Source organism: Gossypium arboreum, chromosome 3, assembly GCF_025698485.1.
Source record: "Gossypium arboreum isolate Shixiya-1 chromosome 3, ASM2569848v2, whole genome shotgun sequence".
NCBI classification, from domain to species: domain Eukaryota; kingdom Viridiplantae; phylum Streptophyta; class Magnoliopsida; order Malvales; family Malvaceae; genus Gossypium; species Gossypium arboreum.
In genome coordinates, this window is record NC_069072.1 from 6,477,802 (window position 1) to 6,497,388 (window position 19,587).

General features: G+C 37.5%; 1 protein-coding gene and 2 long non-coding RNA genes across 3 annotated transcripts; 2 read left to right on the plus strand and 1 right to left on the minus strand.

The window, feature by feature from the left end:
- Window positions 1-4,063: 4,063 nt before the first annotated feature.
- LOC108476257 (G-type lectin S-receptor-like serine/threonine-protein kinase At4g03230) lies at window positions 4,064-8,735 on the minus strand. The gene is made up of 8 exons (XM_017778410.2): window positions 6,713-8,735; window positions 6,042-6,506; window positions 5,808-5,966; window positions 5,483-5,700; window positions 5,181-5,391; window positions 4,842-5,079; window positions 4,617-4,767; window positions 4,064-4,520 (listed from the first exon to the last, which is right to left on the minus strand). The coding sequence occupies exons 1-8, from the start codon at window positions 8,109-8,111 to the stop codon at window positions 4,212-4,214; spliced, it is 3,150 nt and encodes a 1,049-aa protein (XP_017633899.2). The 5' UTR covers window positions 8,112-8,735; the 3' UTR covers window positions 4,064-4,211.
- Window positions 4,647-5,213, plus strand: LOC128290240 (uncharacterized). Its single transcript, XR_008279913.1, has 2 exons — window positions 4,647-4,782; window positions 4,873-5,213. It is a non-coding gene; the product is annotated as an uncharacterized LOC128290240 (long non-coding RNA).
- A 3,235-nt stretch (window positions 8,736-11,970) lies between the features above and the next one.
- LOC108476259 (uncharacterized) lies at window positions 11,971-13,017 on the plus strand. The gene is made up of 2 exons (XR_001870092.2): window positions 11,971-12,424; window positions 12,741-13,017. It is a non-coding gene; the product is annotated as an uncharacterized LOC108476259 (long non-coding RNA).
- Window positions 13,018-19,587: the final 6,570 nt, after the last annotated feature.

Consider the following 19,587-nt stretch of genomic DNA (forward strand, 5'->3'; position numbering starts at 1 on the left):
AGTAAATTATATTGACATGTTAGATGAAAGCTAAGTTGCAACTAGAGTTGCATTTGACCTTTGTAACTCGCATTAACAAAATTTGAGTCAATTGCATCTAATAGAACAACTTGGGAGGTAAAGATAGCATAGTTGCTAAGATGCTCATCTTCTTCTGAGCAACTTAAAGAATCTTTATCACTTTAAGTAACACAAAGTGACTTCTTTTTCTTCAATGTATTGACACAATGAGCTTGAATATGGCAAAAACCTTGACACCCATGGTATTGTATCCCCTTCTTTTTCTCTTTGGGTGTGTCCTCATTGATCACAACTCCTTACCCTTTGCGTTGATAAGATTTCATTTTGCATCAAATCTTCTATTTATCTTGGTTAACTTTTTTAAATGTTCTATTGAAATTTTGTGTAAGTAGGGTTGCAATTTGCAATGCAATATCCTTGGAGACTCTCTCATCCATGGACTTAATAAACTCCTTTCATCCTTGCCTTCTAGTGTCACGGGGCTAGACCTTTCGTCTCGCAATCCGTGAGACCTTAGGCGATTCGCTCGTCCAAACTCGCCCAAGTCAGCCTTTACTCGAATAAGGGTTCCTTAAGAACTCCTCCAAGGCACCAACTCGTACAGCGGAAGCAAACTTATGCCAAAAGAAGCTTAAAAAGAACAACAGAAAGGGACGCTCGCAAAGTGTTTGAGTAAATGCTCTCTATTCTCTTATTCACAAAGAATAATGAAACAATGAATGGAGTGAGTACAAATGAGGGGGAGGCTCTCTATTTATACTTGAGCTCCCCCAAAGCCGACGGTCAAGATACAATTATATCGACGGACGAGATTAACCAATCCCATGATTTAAGGGATTTTACAAGATATTGCCATATCAAATCCTATCTAATCTTTACAAGATATGATTCCCTTTATCTTTAAAGATTAGTTACCATAGTTGCCTAAGTTGTCATATCTTCGCTATCGGGCCAACCAGGCTTCAATCTGACAGGCTTCTCCAATAGTTCCTTGAATTGGGTCAGCTCTCGTGGGCCAAATGATCCCAATCTAAGTAATAGACCTCCATCGGATGCATTTGGTTCGATGGTCACGGGCTTTGAACTCTGGCCCGTGACATGCATTCTCCCCCACCCATTCTCGCAACGTCCTCGTTGCGACTCCCGAATGGCACTGACTTGATTCGCCTTGGATCCCACTCGTTGCCTTAGCTCTTCCCTTCCTTCGGGACTTTTGCCTCGGCTTCCGTCGTTTCTTAACTCGAGCCGTTCTACTCGTTTGTACATCTCGACGACAAGGAGTTATGTCACTCCCTTGCCCACATTCTAACTTCCCTCGAACAGAATCCTCGTGATTCACAACACTTGGCTTCGCTTTACCCACAGTCTCTCGGCCTCCTTGCTCAAGAACTTCAAAAGGGCCCCTACGTTCTTGCCAAGTACATAAGTTAGAATGCAAAACACTATCAGAGTGTTTCAAATGTACCTTTGCATTTACTCGGGTCAACTGTCCCACATGCATCTCTTCTTTTTCCTCGAAGTCCGATGCACCACCCACCTCTCCCATAGGTGGAAGCCTTGTCGATGACTCGGCCAACTCCGACGCTTTACTCGATTCGAGCCTCATTGGTCCCAGCTTCACTGTTTTCATTGCAACTTCTTCCTCTAAGTCCGATGACAAACTCACCTCTTCCTTGGGTGCAAGCCTCTCTGACGACTCACCATGCTCGGACGTTGCCTTTCCTTTAACTACGGCTTGCTTTAGACAGTTCCGCAACTCATGTGGACCACGGCACAAGAAGCATTTTACTCGCTTCTTTTTGCTCCTCTTAGCCCTCTTGGCTTCGGCTTTACCCTTGCTTGAACCAAGCTTCTTGGGCTCCTTGTCTGCTCCATCGTTCCCTTCGATGACAGACTTGCTCCTCTTTGCCCTCTTGGCCCGGCTTTTCCCTTGCTCGAACCAAGCTTCTTGGGCTCTGTATCTGCTCGATCATTCCCATCGATAACAGACTTCCTCGGACACTTCCGCAACCTATGCGGACCATGACATAAGAAGCACTCGACTGGCTTCTTCCCGCTTTCGGCCTCCTTGGCTTCGACACCCCTTGTGCTCGAACCAGGTCCCAAGGCCTTACCCACCGGCTTCTTCCTAAGCGCGGATTTTATCAGACATTTCTTTAACATGTGTGGACCGTCGCAGAGAAAGTATTTCAGCTTGTCCCTTTTCCTCTTGGGTTTCTTCTTCCCAACTCGTGGTTTTCCATTACCACCATTGTTGCCGCTGCCATTGCCATACTCATCCGTATCTTCCTTGTGATTCCCTTCACATACGCCCCTTTCCTCGGACTTGGAAGATCCAAGCTTGTCTTTCCCTAGACCAAGCTTAACCACGGATACCGCTACCTTCATGGCTTTCGACAGCTTTTGGACACCTCTTTGTTCCACCTCCTGTCTGACCCACGGCTTCAATCCCTCTTGAAAAGCAAGCATTGCTTCTTTCTCGGTCACATCCGACACTTGGAGCACGAGTTCCTTGAACTCACGAACATACTCCCCCACTATGCCCCGTTGCGTTATCCCTTGCAACCTTGCCCGAGCTTCTTCCTCGGCAAATTCCGGGTAAAACTGTCCCTTCAACTTGCATTGGAACTTCTCCCATGTTCCAATCTCACCTTGCCTTTTATCTGTGGTCCTACCTCGCCACCATAAAAGCGCAATATCAGTAAGAAATAATGAAGCAGTTTGTACCTTACCCGCATCATCCACGATGCCTTTGCCACGGAAGTAGTTTTCCATCCTCCACAAGAAATTGTCCACATCACATACAGACCTTGTCCCCACAAACTCTTTCGACTTCGGGACATACTCGCTACTGAGTGCTGCACTTGACACTCCTTCCCCCACAGCTGCTCGACACAAGGCCAACTCTCCCTCGAGCTCCTCTATTCTTGTGCTTAAAGCCAGCGTCGTGGCCATTGTTTCCTCCTTCAAAGCCATCAATATGGCCTCAAGAGCATCGTTCCTGTCCGACAGTTTATCTTTATGTGAATCAAATAACTCGTTTACCTTATCCATGGTCGAATCAAGAGACATCTTTACATAGTCTCTGGACTGTTCCTTCCAGTTGTCTATGTGACCCTCGAACCCATCGAGTGCCTCCTTTACGTCCTCCATGGATCCCTCGAGTTTATCCACACGTTCCTCTACTGCCGACAGCATCTCAATAGCGTACATATTTAACGGAATAAACTATGTAAAATGTGGGGCATAACACTTTGGTTATCAATTTTTTTGTTCATACTTTAATTTCAATTTTAAATTTTGGACAACCCCAGCAAGTAAGATCGAATTTTAAATTAATCAAATCGAATTGTTATTTTTAAATAAGTGATTTGATTTATTGAATTTGAATCAAGTTGAATTTTTGTAATTTGATGTAACCAAAAAATCGATTAACAAATTGATGGAATACCTCTTGAGTTCATTTCATAAAACATATAAAACAATTCAAAATAATCTTTAAAAATTAAAATATATAATATTCAAGATTTTCTTTAAAGAATCTATAAAAAATTTTAATTTTCAAAAATTTATTTATTTTTCAAATTGATAAATTTTAGGATTTAAACAAATAAATCATCAAATATATATGATTTTAAATTTATGTACTTCAGCTTATAATTTAATAATACTAACAATAAAATTTTAATTTGACCTATTTAATTCTTCTTTAATTTAACTTAATCAAATTTATTTAAATCAATTTAGTCGAATTTTATTTCATTAATACAAAAAATTTCAAACTAAATAATATTGATTCGTTAAATAAAGTAATTTAAATTTTTTACTCAGATTTAATCCTTTACCATCGTAGCAATAAACTCAATCTCTCCACGCTGCAATTTGGAAATTTAATCTTTTAGGGTGCACTGTGTATGTACCCATAAGAGTATGGATTTGCTATTAAGACCACCCAAACACTTTAGTCAGGCCCAGAATACGATTTGAATTAGACAGGCTTCAGCAGACAATCACAGATAACAAATGTTTGGCTGACAGCATATTTGATATCTGGAACTGATAAAAAAAAATTAAGTACTTACATTTAATTCTTAAACATAGCAATTGCAAAATCAAGGGCAGTACGAATTATTAAATGATATAAAACTAGAAATAAATAAAATTTGATTCTTCAAGTGGCTTCTTGAGAACTACCTACCATGTTCCAAGGTAACGGTTAGCTCATTTTGGGAAAATGTCTCTGGTTTGCTAGATGAAGAAGCTTTGCTAGAAGGGCATCGCCTGACTACGAATGCCGGTTGTTTTGGTGCCGGAAGCGATGCATTCTCGCTGCCAAGCATGAATACTACCTGTGACATGGTGGGACGATCACCAGGGTCTTCTTGTACGCACAACAGTCCTACGTTTAGACACTTTAGCAGCTCGTCTGCTTTGCAACTCTCACGCAGTGTCTGGTCCAGTAAATTCATTGCCTTGTCTGTTTTCCACATATGCCATGCCTGGGAAGAGTTGTATAATATGCAAAGATGAAAGTAAGTAGAGAATAAGATCAAATATTGTAGGAGGGTGAGTGAAATAGAACATAAATAACTTACATAACCTAGAAGGCTCAATGACTGTTCAGGCTGATAAAATCCGGTGTTCCTCTTCCCGCTGATGATCTCAATTACGACAACACCGAAGCTAAATACATCTGATTTGAATGAGAAAAGGCCATCTAGTGCATACTCAGGCGACATATATCCACTGCAACATCAAAAGGTAAGAGACTATAAACCAATATGATTGTACAATAGGAGTCAAGTAAAGGCAAAGCTTACTAAGTTCCAACTACTCTATTTGTGTTTGCAGAAGTTTCTTTGCCACCAAAAATCCTTGCCATCCCGAAATCGGAAATCTTTGGATTCATCTCCTCATCTAGTAGAATGTTGCTTGTTTTTAGATCTCTGTGAATTATCCTCAGCCTTGAATCTTGGTGGAGATATAGAAGGCCTCGAGCAATTCCCAATATTATACGGTATCGCATATCCCAATCGAGTAGAACGCATAGCTTCCGATCTTGTTAAGGTATGTCATTTCCATTGAAGAACATATCTTTAGTGACTGCTTAGTTTCTGTGAATACATATATAATATTCGATAAATACACATTTGACTCACCAAATATGAAGGAGTCTAAGCTTTTGTTAGGCATATACTCATAGAGTAGCATCTTTTCATCTCCTGCAACACAATAGCCTAATAGTCTAACGAGATTCCTATGTTGAAGTCTTGCAATCAAGACCACCTCATTTTTGAATTCCTCTAAGCCTTGCCCTGAACCACTTGAGAGCCTCTTTACAGCAATCTCTTGCCCTCCGGGGAACTTACCCTGGTAATAGGTTCCAGTTTCACGCATTCCTTTATAACCAAACAAAACTAGATGATGAAATTTAAACAGTAGTAGAATAAGAATCTATTACCTTGTAAACTGGTCCGAATCCCCCTTGCCCCAGCTTGTTTGCGTTTGAGAAGTTTCTTGTTGCAGAAAGAATACTTTCTAAATGAAAAAATGGCACCTCTATTCCGTCTGTATCATCTTCTTTAAACCGCCCTGAATCGATCAGGTCTTTGACATGTCTCTCACTGGCGCTGCCATATAAGTGAAGTGCAGATTTTCTTTGAATGTTTCCCCATATCCCTGAATTTCAAATAAACATTACCCCTTTTAACCATATAGAATAGCCATTAAAAAAATTGTAATTCAAGTTCTGAAACAAAAGACAAGAAAATTGGGTTGCTAGTTACCTTCTCCCTCGACCTGTTTTCTTCTCTTCAAGTAAACATAACCAATGGCGCTTGACACAATGGTTATAACGATTGCGCTAATGCAAGCTATTACCAGAGTTAGAGACAAAGCGATCTTTCTGGTTGAAGACTTGTATTTCTTTTGTCCATAGCCATTATCTGCAGGAAAAGTGAAGGACCCTTTTAAGTTTTGAACTATTTGAGGACATACTGAAAAAAATGATGTTATTCTACCTTCAGAGCAATTCACACTCAAGTTATCCCATCGGAAGTTTGTATTGCAGAGGCACCTTTTCTTTCCATTGCTTGTTACATTACAAGTTGAATTTGGCCAATCTTTGCAATCTGTAGGTGAAGAGCAGGTTGGTTCCAATGGAGGATCCCAACCTATCTCTACTTCATCTGCATTACATCTGCTAGTAACATGAAATGGTGATGGCTGCTTGAACCGAAAGAAATCATCACCTGAATTTCCAGCCTTACAATCGTTTGCATCGTTGGTTTGAATGATGAATTTTCGTGTTTCTGGACTTATGCTTGTGACCCTATAAGTGCCACTAGGAACATCAAAGGTAACTTCCCCTGAAGAGAAGTTGCAGTGAAAATTGAGGTACATGGCGTCACCACATTTTGGTCCAGTGCTAAGTGGATATGGAATCAGGTTTGTGCCACAAGTCTCACAACTTCTTCTGGTTGATTCTGCAGACATAAAACGACTTCAAATTTTATCTGCATGTTTTCTCAAGGATTATAGTTTCACACAATGTTGAGTATGACCTTAGAGGCTTCTCATAAATCTATATATTGCATCTAACATAGAAAGGGGATAGTCATAAAGCAAAATGTACCATTAACTTATCAAGGATTATGAATTCAAGCGAATTTGAGAAGGAAAAGAATTGTACCTACATCAGAAACGGGTAACCGGACATTAAGGTTACGGCCACCTTCGTACTCTTCCTGGATATTGTTGAGATCTTCCAACCAAATCCAGCATGCAGCAATGCGGCTACCACCTTGTTGCATATTATCAGGTTCTTCATAGGAAAACGCCTGGCACTGACAGTTGCTAAGGCACTCAAATTTGCATTCCATTTCACCCTTAGCATTAAACTGAGAGTCTGGATTCCCCACTTCCATCATATTCAAACTCAAGAACGTATCGATCTTAGCCTTCTTGTCGCAGATTCTCGAGTTCCTAGTGCATCCATCAGAATAATCCTGGTTATTCCAATTTGCAAGGGAGCTAGGTGCAAAGCCAGGCAAACATTTACACATCAAGTCATTGTTACTGTTGCAGCTACCGAAATTTCCACATGCATTGTAGATACTGCATTTATCTCTAGGCTCAGCCCAAATCAAGGACCAGATCTTCCCAGAATCCCACTTGAAATACTGAATTTGACCGGAGAAACTGATAGTCATCCTTGTGTCGCTGTATAATGAGGTGGTAAGATGTGGCATGGACTCGTTGTGGAGTACAACGGTGGTAAAATTTGACAAAAAGAAAGAAATTGCTGATGGCATGGCTGAAGGCATCCCATCAGGGCCAATGAATTTACCAGAAACACCACTTTTCCAATACCTTGTTGTTCTTTTCCAAATAATGAACTGGTTTACTCTTTCTTGGTCTATCTGAAATGTGAAATTCCCTGGAGCTGGATCATCAAAACTTTTCCAAGAAGTTAGTACCATATTTTCATCCATTCTCATCCCTGGAAGAAATGTATCAGTGGGATTATGAAAACTCTCCCATATAATGCTTTCTGAGTGGCTTTCTTGTTCTTCATTGAACAGCACCAGGTTCCCAGTATCTGTCAGTTTGGCTTTTGTATATCCAGAAGGCACTGCTTTAAGATTCGTTGACCAGAAAGATTCCCCATTTCCATCCAGCATCTTGAGGTTGCCATCTTCTCCAACAACAAAGACTCCACTATCATCTAAAAGTGGCTTGTCTCTATTGGCAACCCATACGACCGTTTGCGGGTTTGAGCCATAATACCATATCCCCAAGTATCTCCTGGTGTTGGAGCTTCCATTAGGAGTAAAAAATCCAAGTTCAAACCTTTTTCCTGGCGAAACCAGGCTATCTCCTTCACCATCACTGATCGAACTGTTTGATGTTATGGTCTCTTTAGCAGAAGAACAAAGAATGTAACTGCAAAACACAAGTGTGTGCAAAAATAATGAGGGTAGCATCTGTCTTGACAAACGATTCTTGCAGTAATGATTTTTGTTTTGAGTATCAAAAACTAGGGAGACAATCATTAGCTTAGGAACCACCTGTTGTGTAGAAATTTTCATATTCTCTTCTCTATGTAACAAGTGATGTGCTGTTGTTTTCCATTATCTAAAAACGCCCCCACCAAGCACAAGGCAGCTAAAACTGTTCAGGAAATCGACTGTCAAGGATGATGGTGAAATATTGTCGCATATAGCTGGAATAGGATTTTTAAAAAATGAATTTTCCCTTGTGACTTTACTCTTATGCTTTTCCAGGTAGCACCGCCAATTGTATTTCGGATTCAATGTTGTTAGTCTAAAAGTAGTCCGTTGCTGGTCTTTAAATCTGAAAAAAAAAAACCTCATAGAGTGTGTTTGATAGGACTCCAAATCTCGATCTCAAACTATGAACACACCTTTAGAGGGGGTTAGCAATGGCATAGGTAAGAGTGGGGTCAAAAGTGATTGGATGGTTTGGGCAAAGAAGTCAAGGCGCTTGGATTTTTTGGTTATTAGGAGGGACCCCCTTAACTTTAATTTGTGTTTTTTCGTCTTCTTGTGTGATTAAGATATGATAACTGATTTCGCGGGACTCCATGCACTTCCTCTTTTCACCATTTTAGCTTTATTACATTATATTAGATGAAAGCGACCCCATTTAGACTATATTGTCAATGTTTATGGCTTTTTTTTCAAGTGTGGCAGTCGCTTTCATGATCCAATGCCAGAAACTAAAGCAGCAAGTCGTTCAGTGAGATATGGCAGCTACGTTGCAAGGAAACATGGGGCCAAATGACTCCAAGCACCTCCCTCTTTCTTCCCCTTTCCTCCTTTCACAGTTTTTTTTCTGCTGCCAAATTAAAATTAAGATTTTGAGGATAATAAAACGGATTGTAACTGAATTTTTTACTGAATTGAACAAATATTTTAAAATAACTGTTTTCAAAAGCTCCGATAACCCTTTAGGTCATCTCGGTGACTGATATGATCTTCTAAATTCGGGTCTAACGTCTAGGCTAGGTTGGGAAGGTTATAGGTATAGTGGTGGTGTCAGTGTTTCCCAAAGCGACTATTGTCCATCTTCCTCACTTAAAATCGGATGATAAACCTATCTTGTTATCAATGAACTCCCCAAGACAAGCTCGGAATGATAGGCCTTTTCGTTTCTTAGCCCCTTGGGTTAATCAACCGTCTTTTGCACAACTTGTTCGTGACAATTGGAGATATGGGGCGGACATATTGAGTAATCTTAGCTCACTCACTACGGAACTAAAAAGATGAAATTCTAAGGTTTTTGGTCATATTGTTAGAAGGAAACACTGGCTTGCTCATCGTATTGATAAGGTTCAAGCTGCATTAGACCGAAGGTGTTCAAGTTTCCTTTTGGAACTTGAATGTAATTTGCGTGTTAAGTATGAAAAGGTCCTTGATGAGGAAGATTTATAATGGAAACAAAAATCAAGAATAAATTGGATTCAGTTTGGAGACTAGAATACAAAATTCTTGCATAATAAGCTCTCGTTAGGCAAAATTTAAACAGAATTTCTGCTTTAAAAGTTGGAGATCTTTGGTGTAATGACAATGAGGTTCTTCAAGAGGAGGCAGTCTAATACTTCTCTTCACTCTACTCTTTGGATGATCAAGCTCTCGGCTTGTTCCCTTTGCATGGTTGTTTCTCGACTCTAGATTCTGGCTCTCTAGATTTTCTAGCTTTGGATGTCACTAGTGAGGAAATTTGTTATGCTTTGTTTAGCATGGGATCCTTGAAGGCTCCGAATTCGAATGGAATCCATGCTTTGTTCTACCAGAGTCAATGGGATACGATTAGTTCAGACGTGTAATTAGGTATGTGGAGTTTTTCTGGTCATACTCTTATCTGTAGCATTAATAAGTGTCGAAACCCTTTTTATTTTGAAAGCAATGGGGATCGACTTTGAAAAACAAAAATGTAGAGTCGCCACCAATCTCTTGATGTAGGTGTGATTGGATCACCTATTAAAACACTTTACTCAATAAAAAATAAATTTAGTTTATGTAAAATAAAAAAACGGGTTCGGGAGTCGGTTACGCATGAGGAAGGGTTAGCACCCTCATTACGCCCAAAAATTGGTACCCAATTGATTTGATGCTATCTTTATATCAAAAGTTTTTTTAAAGAAAAGATTTTTCGAAGTATGATTTTTTTTTAAAAAACTGTTTGAATAGCTCAAAGTAGAGGTCAAAAATCTCTTGTTTCAAAGATATGCAGTATCATACCCAGTACGATTAGATACGATCCTTTATATCTTTAAAAATACTATTGATTGTTTGACTTTTAAAAAACTCGTAAAGATTATAAAAAGGTTATCCAAATATTTGGTTCACCGAAAAATCATACCCAATACGATTGATCACAATTTTCCGAATTCCCCACATATTAGATATTGTCTTATTTTAAAATTTTTTGAATGATAAAAAAAATTGAAGACTTGCTCAAAAATGTGTTAATCTATTTTAAAATAGAATGCTTAATGAGTTGTATCAAAACGTTTGCATGAGGAAGAATTTATGAACATGATATATAAGTCACAACAAGTCGCAATTGACAAATCCCCAATTATGTATAGCTATTCTAAACAAAATGTGACAAATTCTTAATCATGGATAATGAATAATCAATAAAAATGATATACAACAATAATTCACATGACATAATGTAAAATTATCCATAAAATATGTACAAAATAAAATGGAATGAAAGGTCGATATGATATTGGACATTTTCAAAAGTTTGAATCAAATTATATGCACATTATTTTAAACACGAATTCATCTAAAAAAATGACAAAATACATAGTAACTTGAATAATGTAAAAAAATATGAAGGAATTATAAAATACGTGATAAGATATAATATACATAATAACTTTATAAAACATATATATATATATATATATATATATATATATATATATAAATTTGGAAATATTTGTTTATAAAAAAGGCATGGAATTAATAATGTATAAAAAAATTCAATAAATATATAAGTAATAGATAAGCAAATTTAGAAAATATAATCATATACACAAGAAGGTAAAAAAAACTATACTTACAAAACACTTAAATTTAGTGATGTATACTTATAAAACTATAGTTATAAAGGAAATTTAAAACAAATAATATATATAACATAATTTTACATGCACAAATTAATTCGGATTGATAAAACATATAAATAATACATACATAAGGATAATATAAGAATGTATACAATAAATAAGTTGCATGATTTAAAATATGGTTCTTAAAAAATATATTATATGCATAAATAACTTTAAAGGGTAATATATATATGAAGAAATTTTAAAAATAATAGTATGACCAAGATAACATTGACTTAAAATATGAATTATAAAATTGACTTAATCTTATCATAAATTATATACGTGATAATTTTAAAACACAATTATACAAGTTTATTAAATATATATATATATATATATATATATATAAGAATATCTTGACTTTAATAATGGATGCAAATTAAATATATAAATGTTAAAATATACGCCTAATGATAACTTAAATGACACATAAAATAAATGAATATAAATATTAAAAATATAAATAAATTTAAAAAAACGACATAAAATTAATAGCATACATAAATTAGAATGAACTTTATTGCAAATAATATACAAATTATCAAAATAATAGAATAAAAGTGCCAAGATCATTAAAATATCCACACATATAATCCAACACGTAATAGAACGTGAATATACAGTGTTTAACAAACTTAATTAAAACAGAATTAAAACAAGAGGGTCAATCTACGAATAAAGTAATCATAAATGGGATCAATGTGTAATGCGCATTAACATATAGGGACTAGAATGGAAAATTTTCCAGGCCCCAAAGCATAATGTTGCGGTGCAGATCCAATTGAAAAAACGCGCAAATGTTAGGGAAAATTTTAAAAAAAACTGGTAAGTTGCAATTAGGGGCTAATCAGAATGCAACACAAAAGGAGAGGGACTTGATGCAAAATAACCCCTTTTGAGCGCAAAAGCGTGGATCCGGGTCTTTTGGACGGGCTGACGCGCGGGTTGCTCCTTCCTAAAGCTGTACCGTTTCATTATTTACCCAAAATTTAAAGGAAATTGAATGGCTATTAACCATTCCTTCCAAACGCAAGCCAAACAGCCAATTTATTTAGGGTTTTGACTCAGCAACCCTTAATTTCTAAGGCTATTTCAGCACCAGTACACCATTAAAATTGGTGAGGTGTATGGAAACAGCCTTTATTTCAATTGAAATCAACACTTCAAAGACCATTTTCATTTGTGAATCCGCATTTCTGTCCCCGATTTCAACAGAGAAGCCAAGGGATCTCATCAATGCATTTATCAAAGGTAATTTGTTCTTTTTCTTTCCTTTTTAAAAAACTAAAGAAAAGCCAGGTATATGCGAAAAAAATATATATATAGATATGTATATATTGAAGACGAAAGAGAAAAAAATTGAGTCACCTTCTGATTTCTTTGATTTCTGGTATTGGAATTTTGTAGTGTGTGTAAGTGTATATTCTGCGTAAATTTGCAGGTACATATTCTCGGCTTTTTATAGCCGGATTTACAGAGAAAAAAATAAATAAAAAATAAAAATACATTTTATTGGCTGTCATCTGTTGTATTCTGTTATCTTTTCTTCTCGTGTGTTCTTTTGCAGGGACGGTCGTACGGAGAAGATGACCCCGGGTGACGTGGAGGCCGAGCGCGAGGGCCTCTCGTGTGAGACCAACCTTCTGGTGCCTTTCCAACTCGTTCCAGAATCTTCTGGCATTCACAAGGTGCTGAAATAACTTTGGGTGTATTGGGCCTCGGGTTTTGTTGTTTATTGGGTCATGGGTTAGGGATTTTAGAATTTGGGTTGAAATTGTATTTGGGCTGGTCAAATTTGTAAAAGGACATTGACATTTGAATTTTTTTATTTGTGTGTTTTTTTATTTTTGTTTTATTTTTTGGTTTTTAATTTCTATTTTTTATTCTAATGGGCCCGGGCAAAATTGGTTGTCTACAATAAGATTTTTTTTTGTTCTTATCCCTAAAACTAAAAATCCTAAATCCTTGGCTCAGTTTTGTCCGATTAGCCTTTGCAATGTTTTATACAAGATTGTCACAAAATTTATTGCAAATCGGTTTAGGCCAGTCTTCCCTTCTCTTATTGCACAGAACCAAGTTAGCTTTGTGGCAAGAAGCATATTACGAATAATATTATCATTGCTCAAGAAATTGTACACTCGATGCGTAAAAAAAGGGAAGAAAATATGGATGGCCATTAAAGTGGATTTGGAACAAGCCTATGATCTCCATTAGGATTTTATCGAAGACACTTTAGTGGATGTTGGTTTTCTGTCAAATTTGTCTAGGGTAATCATGAAATGTATTACAACGGTTTCCATGTAGATTATATGGAATGGGAAGCTTCCGAATGAGTTCTCCGAGAAGGGGTATTAGGCAAGGTTGCTCATTGTCTTTTTACATTTTTTTTTATGTATGAAGAAATTGGGTCAACTTATCCACAGAAGAGTTGAGGACAAGACTTGAAGACCAATTGTGCTGGGGAAGAATGGATCACCCATCTCACATATATTTTTCGCTAATGACATTATCTTATTTGTAGAAGCAAATATTGATTAGGCAAGAAGAATTAAGGATGCTTTTAATACGTTTGGAGTTGCTTTAGGACATAAAGTTAGTCGGCTTAAAACCAATGTGTTCTTCTCTAAGAATATTGATTCAAACTATGATAATGTTATTTGTAGTGTTCTTGGTTTTCGTCAAATTGATGATTTGGGGATCTATTTGGGCATGCCTCTTTTTCATCGACAAGTAACGGTGAATACCTTTAAATTCGTTATGGATAAGGTCAAACGAAAGTTGGACAACTGGAATGCCAAAATGCTTTCTATGGCACGGTGGGTCACTTTAACTCAGTCAGTTTTGTTGTCTATACCCAATTATTTTATGCAAACTGTGAATATTCCTTCTAGCATTTGTGTAGAAATTGAGAAGATTGCCTGGAGATTTATTTGGAGGAGTCCAACGGCTAATCAGAAACCGCCTTTGGTAAGGTAGGGGATTGTTGTCAGCTTCTGTCTAATGGGGGATTAGGTATCTAATGCCTTAAAGAACAAAATGATTCTTTTGTGCTTAAGTTGGGTTTTAATACTAACAAGCAAGCTTTGTGGGTTAAGGTGCTCCGAGCCAAGTATAAGCTTTTTAAGGATTGCCTTGAGAATATTTCAAGTAGTAAGTGTTCTTTTGTTTGGAGATCGCTTGCTAAGGTTTGGCCTCTTTTGCGCCAAAGTCTTCTTTGGTCGGTTGATGATGGGAATCTTATCAAATTCTGGACAGATAGTTGGTTAGCAGAGGTGGGTTTTCTTATTAATTATTGTCTGGATCATTCTCTTATTGATGAATCTATCACCCTTCAAGAGGTAGTGACTATGGAGGGTAACTGGAATTGGGATTATATACAGTGTTTTTTAAATAATAGTACTCTTACTTATATTGCAGGTATACTGACTCCAAATTCCTTAGTAGGTCGTGATGTTATTATTTTGAATTGGGCCACTAATTGTAATTTTACTGTCAAAGCAGCTTATGGTATGCTAATGAAAGCACCTTAAACATATCGGGGGTTAAATGGAAGCTTGTTTGGTCTTTGATTGGTCCACAACGTGTTCGTCATTTCATTTGGTTAATATATTTAAATGTCATCTTTTTACTAATGTGGAACGTTGTAGGATAGGTTTATCAGAGCCCTTCGTGTAAGTTTTGTGGGAACGTTGAAGAATCTTGTATTCATGTGTTACAAGACTATTGTAACACAAAAGAAGCATGGGAGTAGATCATCCCCTCGAGGCTATCGTCTAGATTTTTCTTTTATTCATTGGAGGATAGGCTTTTTGCTAATTTGATGAATGAACTTGATTTAGTCTTTCAAGATGTGGATTGGCCATCTTTATTTGGTACTGTTTGCTGGAGGATTTGGAAACAAAAGAATTTTTGTATGTTCCAAGATGCTCCTTTTAACATAATCAGCATGATCTATTCTTCATGGTGTTGGGTGAGATCCATTAACCAGAGCCATGTCAATTCAAGTGGGAGTACTATAAATCGTATTAGGGATCAAAGGTAGGTTTCATCACCTACTAGTTCTTTTAAACTAAATACAGATGGCGCTCATAATCCGAGTTCGGGACTTGCCTGTTTAGCAGTAGTGGCACATGATGAGCATGGTAGATGGATGTAGGGAATTAGAAGAAACATTGGTAGATGTAGTGTACAGCAAGCTGAGCTTTGGCTATTTATGATGGTCTCCAATTAGTATGGAAAATGTTATTGTTGAAACTGATCATGCTCTAGCTATCAAAGGTATCCATGGTGATATCAGAGGTCATTCAAACAGAGATTTGGTGAGCCGAATCCAAGAACTGTGCAGATGCAAAAAGAGAGTGGCCATTAAGCAAATACCAAGGGAGGTGAATTATACCTCTGATATTTTGGCTGACTTGATGAAAGGTTTTCCTATTGGTGCTCGAATTTTTCATGTTGCTCTTTCATTGGTTGATAATCATTGTTAGAATTAAGTGACCCAAATTCTTATTTAAATAAAATACGATGGAAAATAAAATAAAAGTAAAATCCATATAGAACTAGACTTCTTTTATTTTATTTTAGAATAAGGTTTTAAACCTTATTAAACTCCATCTATTTTATATTGATTAGGATAAGGTGTTTCAATCCTACTAGAATATGGCTTTGCAAGCCTATAAATAGACATAGTCTATTCCTCTTGTATTAGAGTAAAAATTTTTCGACATAGTGAATTTTCTTCTCCTCCTGCCTGTGGTTTTTTTTTCCGAAAGGGTTTCACGTAAAATTTATGTGTTCTTTATTTTATTTATTTTATTCTATTTTATTTTCACAAATTGGTATCGAGCTTCCGGTTATTCATCTCGATCACGGTAATGGCGTCTTTGAAGTATGAAATTCACTGTTGGATCGCAACACCGATTTGCGTTGTGGCAAATTAAGATGCAAGCGCTTCTTGCACAGATGGATCTAGAGGATGCCCTGCTAGGATAGATAAGATGCCTTCGACATTAACAGATGAAGAGAAGAAGCGTAAGGATCGAAGGCATTAACACAATTACATCGCATTTGTCCAACGAAATTTTGCAGGATGTGATGAAAGAGAAAACTGCGCATTGCATTATGGAAGAGGCTAGAACAAATATGTATGTCGAAAACTCTAACAAGCAAGTTGCATATGAAGCGGCGTCTTTATGCTCATCGTTTGGAGGAAGGTGCGTCGATACGAACACTTAAGTGTTTAAAGAAATTCTCTCAAACTTGGAGGCCATGGAGGTTCAAGATGATAAGGAAGATCTAGGGTTGATTCTACTTTGTTCGTTGCCCCGCCTTATTCAACCTTTAGAGACACGATTTTATATAGCCGCGAGTCTCTCACAGCTTGATGAGGTTTATGATTCTTTAACCTCGTATGATAAGATGAAGCATCTTGTGGTTAAACCCAACTCTCGTGGAGAGGGTCTCATTGTTCGTGAGAGACAAGACCGGAATGTTGATGATGATCGTGGTAGAACACAGAACGGAATCCTCGTGGTAAATCTAAGGGTAGATCGAAATCTTCAAACAGAGGTAAAACTTGCAACTTCGCAAGAAGAAATGGCACATTAAATCGAGTGCTATAAGCTACAAAATAAGATTAAAAGGGAGGCTGCGAATCAAAAGGAAAACAACCGAAAATTCGGTGAAGTCGATGTTGTAGAAGACTACAACGATGGTGAACTTCTAGTTGCTTCATCAATGATTCTAAAGTAAGCGAGGAGTGGATACTTGATTCAGTCTGCACCTTCCACATGAGTCCCAATCGGGATTGGTTTACAACTTATGAAACAAGATTCGAAGGTGTTGTTTTGATGGGAAATAATGCTTCATGTAAAATCGCAAGTGTTGGAACAATTAAAGTTAAGATGTTTGATGGAGTTGTCGTAACACTTAGTGACGCGGCATGTTCCGAATTGAAAAGAAATTTAATTTCGTTGAGTACTCTTGATTCAAAAGTGCAGATACACGGTGAAAGTGGGGTTTTAAAGATTTCAAAGGGTCCTTGTTGTGATGAAAGGGCAAAGAAAGATTGCCAAGTTATATGTTTTCTGTGGTTCTCTATCATTATCGGTGATGCAATTGCCGCTTCCTCTTCCTTGTCAGATGATGATATTACTAAACTTTGGCATATGCGCCTAGGGCATATGAGTGAGAATGGCATGGTAGAATTAAGCAAAAGAGGACTTCTTCATGGGCAAGGAATTTGCAAACCGAATTTCGTGAGCACCTTGTGTTTTGGGAAGCAAAGAGAGTTCGATTCACTAGAGGAATCCATAACACGAAGGAAACGTTGGAGTATATCCATTCGATCGTGGGGGCCGTCAGAGTGCCTTCGAGAGGTGGAGCTAATTATATGCTAACCTTTATTGATGATTTTTCCGAAAAGTTTGGGCGTTCTTCCGAAGGTAAAAGCGATGTGTTTTCCACATTTAAGTCTTGGAAAATTATGATTGAAAAACAGACGGAAAAGCAGATAAAATACCTCCGCATGCACAATGGCTTAGAGTTCGCTCGATGAGTTTAATAGATTGTGCAAGTCGAAGGGATCATGAGACACTTGATTCGTCATACTCCACAAAGAAAACGGTGTTGCGAAGCGAATGAACGAACGATCATGGAGAAGGTTCGATGTATGTTGTCAAATGCCAACTTATCAAGTCATTTTGGGCGTAAGCGACCTCTATTGCATGTTTTTGATCAACCGATCTCCATCCGCTGCCATTGAGAAAAAGACTCCACAAGAGGTATGGTCCGTAATCCCGCTAATTATTCGATTTAAAGATTTTTGGGTGTCTGCGATGCTCATGTTGATAATGGAAAATTGGAACCGAGATCCATTAAATGCGTTTTTCTTGGTTATAAAGTGGTGTAAAAGGCTATAAGTTATGGTGTCCTGAAAATAGAAAAGTTGTGATTAGCAGAGATGTTGTTTTGATGAAACCGCTATGCTACCTAACTTATCTCTTAAAGACTCTTCCAATAAAGAAAACCAAAAGCGGTGGAGCATCGATTAATACGTAATCAACTCCTCAAGCCAAGACAAAATTGAGAATAGAGTTGCTTCTTCACCGTAATACTCTATCGCCAAAAACAGGACAAGAAGAGAAATTAAACCTCCAAAGAAGTATGCCGAGGTTGATCTAGTTGCTTATGCTTTAAATGTGGTGAAGATATAGATGCGAATCAAGAGCCATTTAATTATTCGAGGCGATTAGTCGTGAAGACTCGTAAAAGTGGATGTTTGCTATGCAAGAGGAGATGGAATCACTCCACAAAAACAGTAACATGGGATCTTGTAAAACTTCCTAAAGGTAAAAAGGTCGTTCGTTGTAAATGGGTGTTTAAAAGAAAGAAGGGACTCAGGAGTTGAAGAACCCGGATATAAAGCAAGGCTTGTTGCAAAGGGTTACTGATCAAATTCCGAGTGGACTTCACAGATGTGTTCTCTCCGGTTGTTAAGCATAGTTCGATTCGAGCTTTGCTTGGTATTGTGGCCATGCATGATTTGGAGCTTGAGCAGTTAGATGTAAAACGCATTTTGCATGGAGAACTTGAGGAAGATATTTACATGCAACAACCAGAGGGTTTTATAGTCTCGAAAAAGAGGACTATGTTTGCTTCTTGAAAAAGTCCCTTTACGGTTTGAAACAATCACCAAGACAGTGGTACAAGAGGTTTGATTCCTTTATGACTTCTCATGATTTCAAAAGAAGTAGTTTTGACAGTTGTGTCTACTTTAAGAAAAATAAGTGATGGTTCTTTTGTGTATCTACTTCTTTATGTTGATGACATGTTGATAGCAAAGAAAAGATAAAAGAGAGATAAGAAAGGTTAAAGCCCAACTAAGTGAAGAATTTGAGATGAAAGATTTAGGACCAGCAAAGAAGATACTTGGTATGGAGATTCTCGAGATAGAAAAGCAAGTAAATTGTACCTAAGTCGGAAGGGTACATTAAGAAAGTTCTTTGCGGTGTTCAATATGCAGAGTGCTAAGCTCGTTAGTACTCCTTTAGCACCCATTTCAGACTTTCATCGGCCTTATCTCCTCAATCGATAATGAGATTGAGTACATGTCACATGTTCCATACTCTAGTGCAAGAGGATCTCTCATGTATGCTATGGTTTGTTCACGCCCGATTTATCATATGCACGACAAGCGCTTAGCGATACATGGCGAATCTCGGTAAAGAACACCGGAAAGCGATTCAATGGATTTTAAGATACTTACGAGGCACTACTAATGTTTGCTTACAGTTTGGAAGAACTAAAGATGGAGTTATAGGGTATGTTGATGCTGATTTTGCTGGAGACCTTGATAGAAGAAGATCTCTCACAAAGTTACGTCTTTACAATCGGAGGTTGTGCAATTAGTTGGA

What these genes read in the sequence shown, in the direction of transcription:
- LOC108476257 (XM_017778410.2), bottom strand. Translation starts at nt 8,111, where the DNA reads ATGAAAATTTCTACACAACAGGTGGTTCCTAAGCTAATGATTGTCTCC. An exon ending in GTTACCCGTTTCTGATGTAG is followed by an intron (nt 6,507 to 6,712) that starts GTACAATTCTTT and finishes TTATGTCTGCAG; the next exon opens with AATCAACCAGAAGAAGTTGT. An exon ending in AATAGAGTAGTTGGAACTTA is followed by an intron (nt 4,768 to 4,841) that starts GTAAGCTTTGCC and finishes TTGATGTTGCAG; the next exon opens with TGGATATATGTCGCCTGAGT.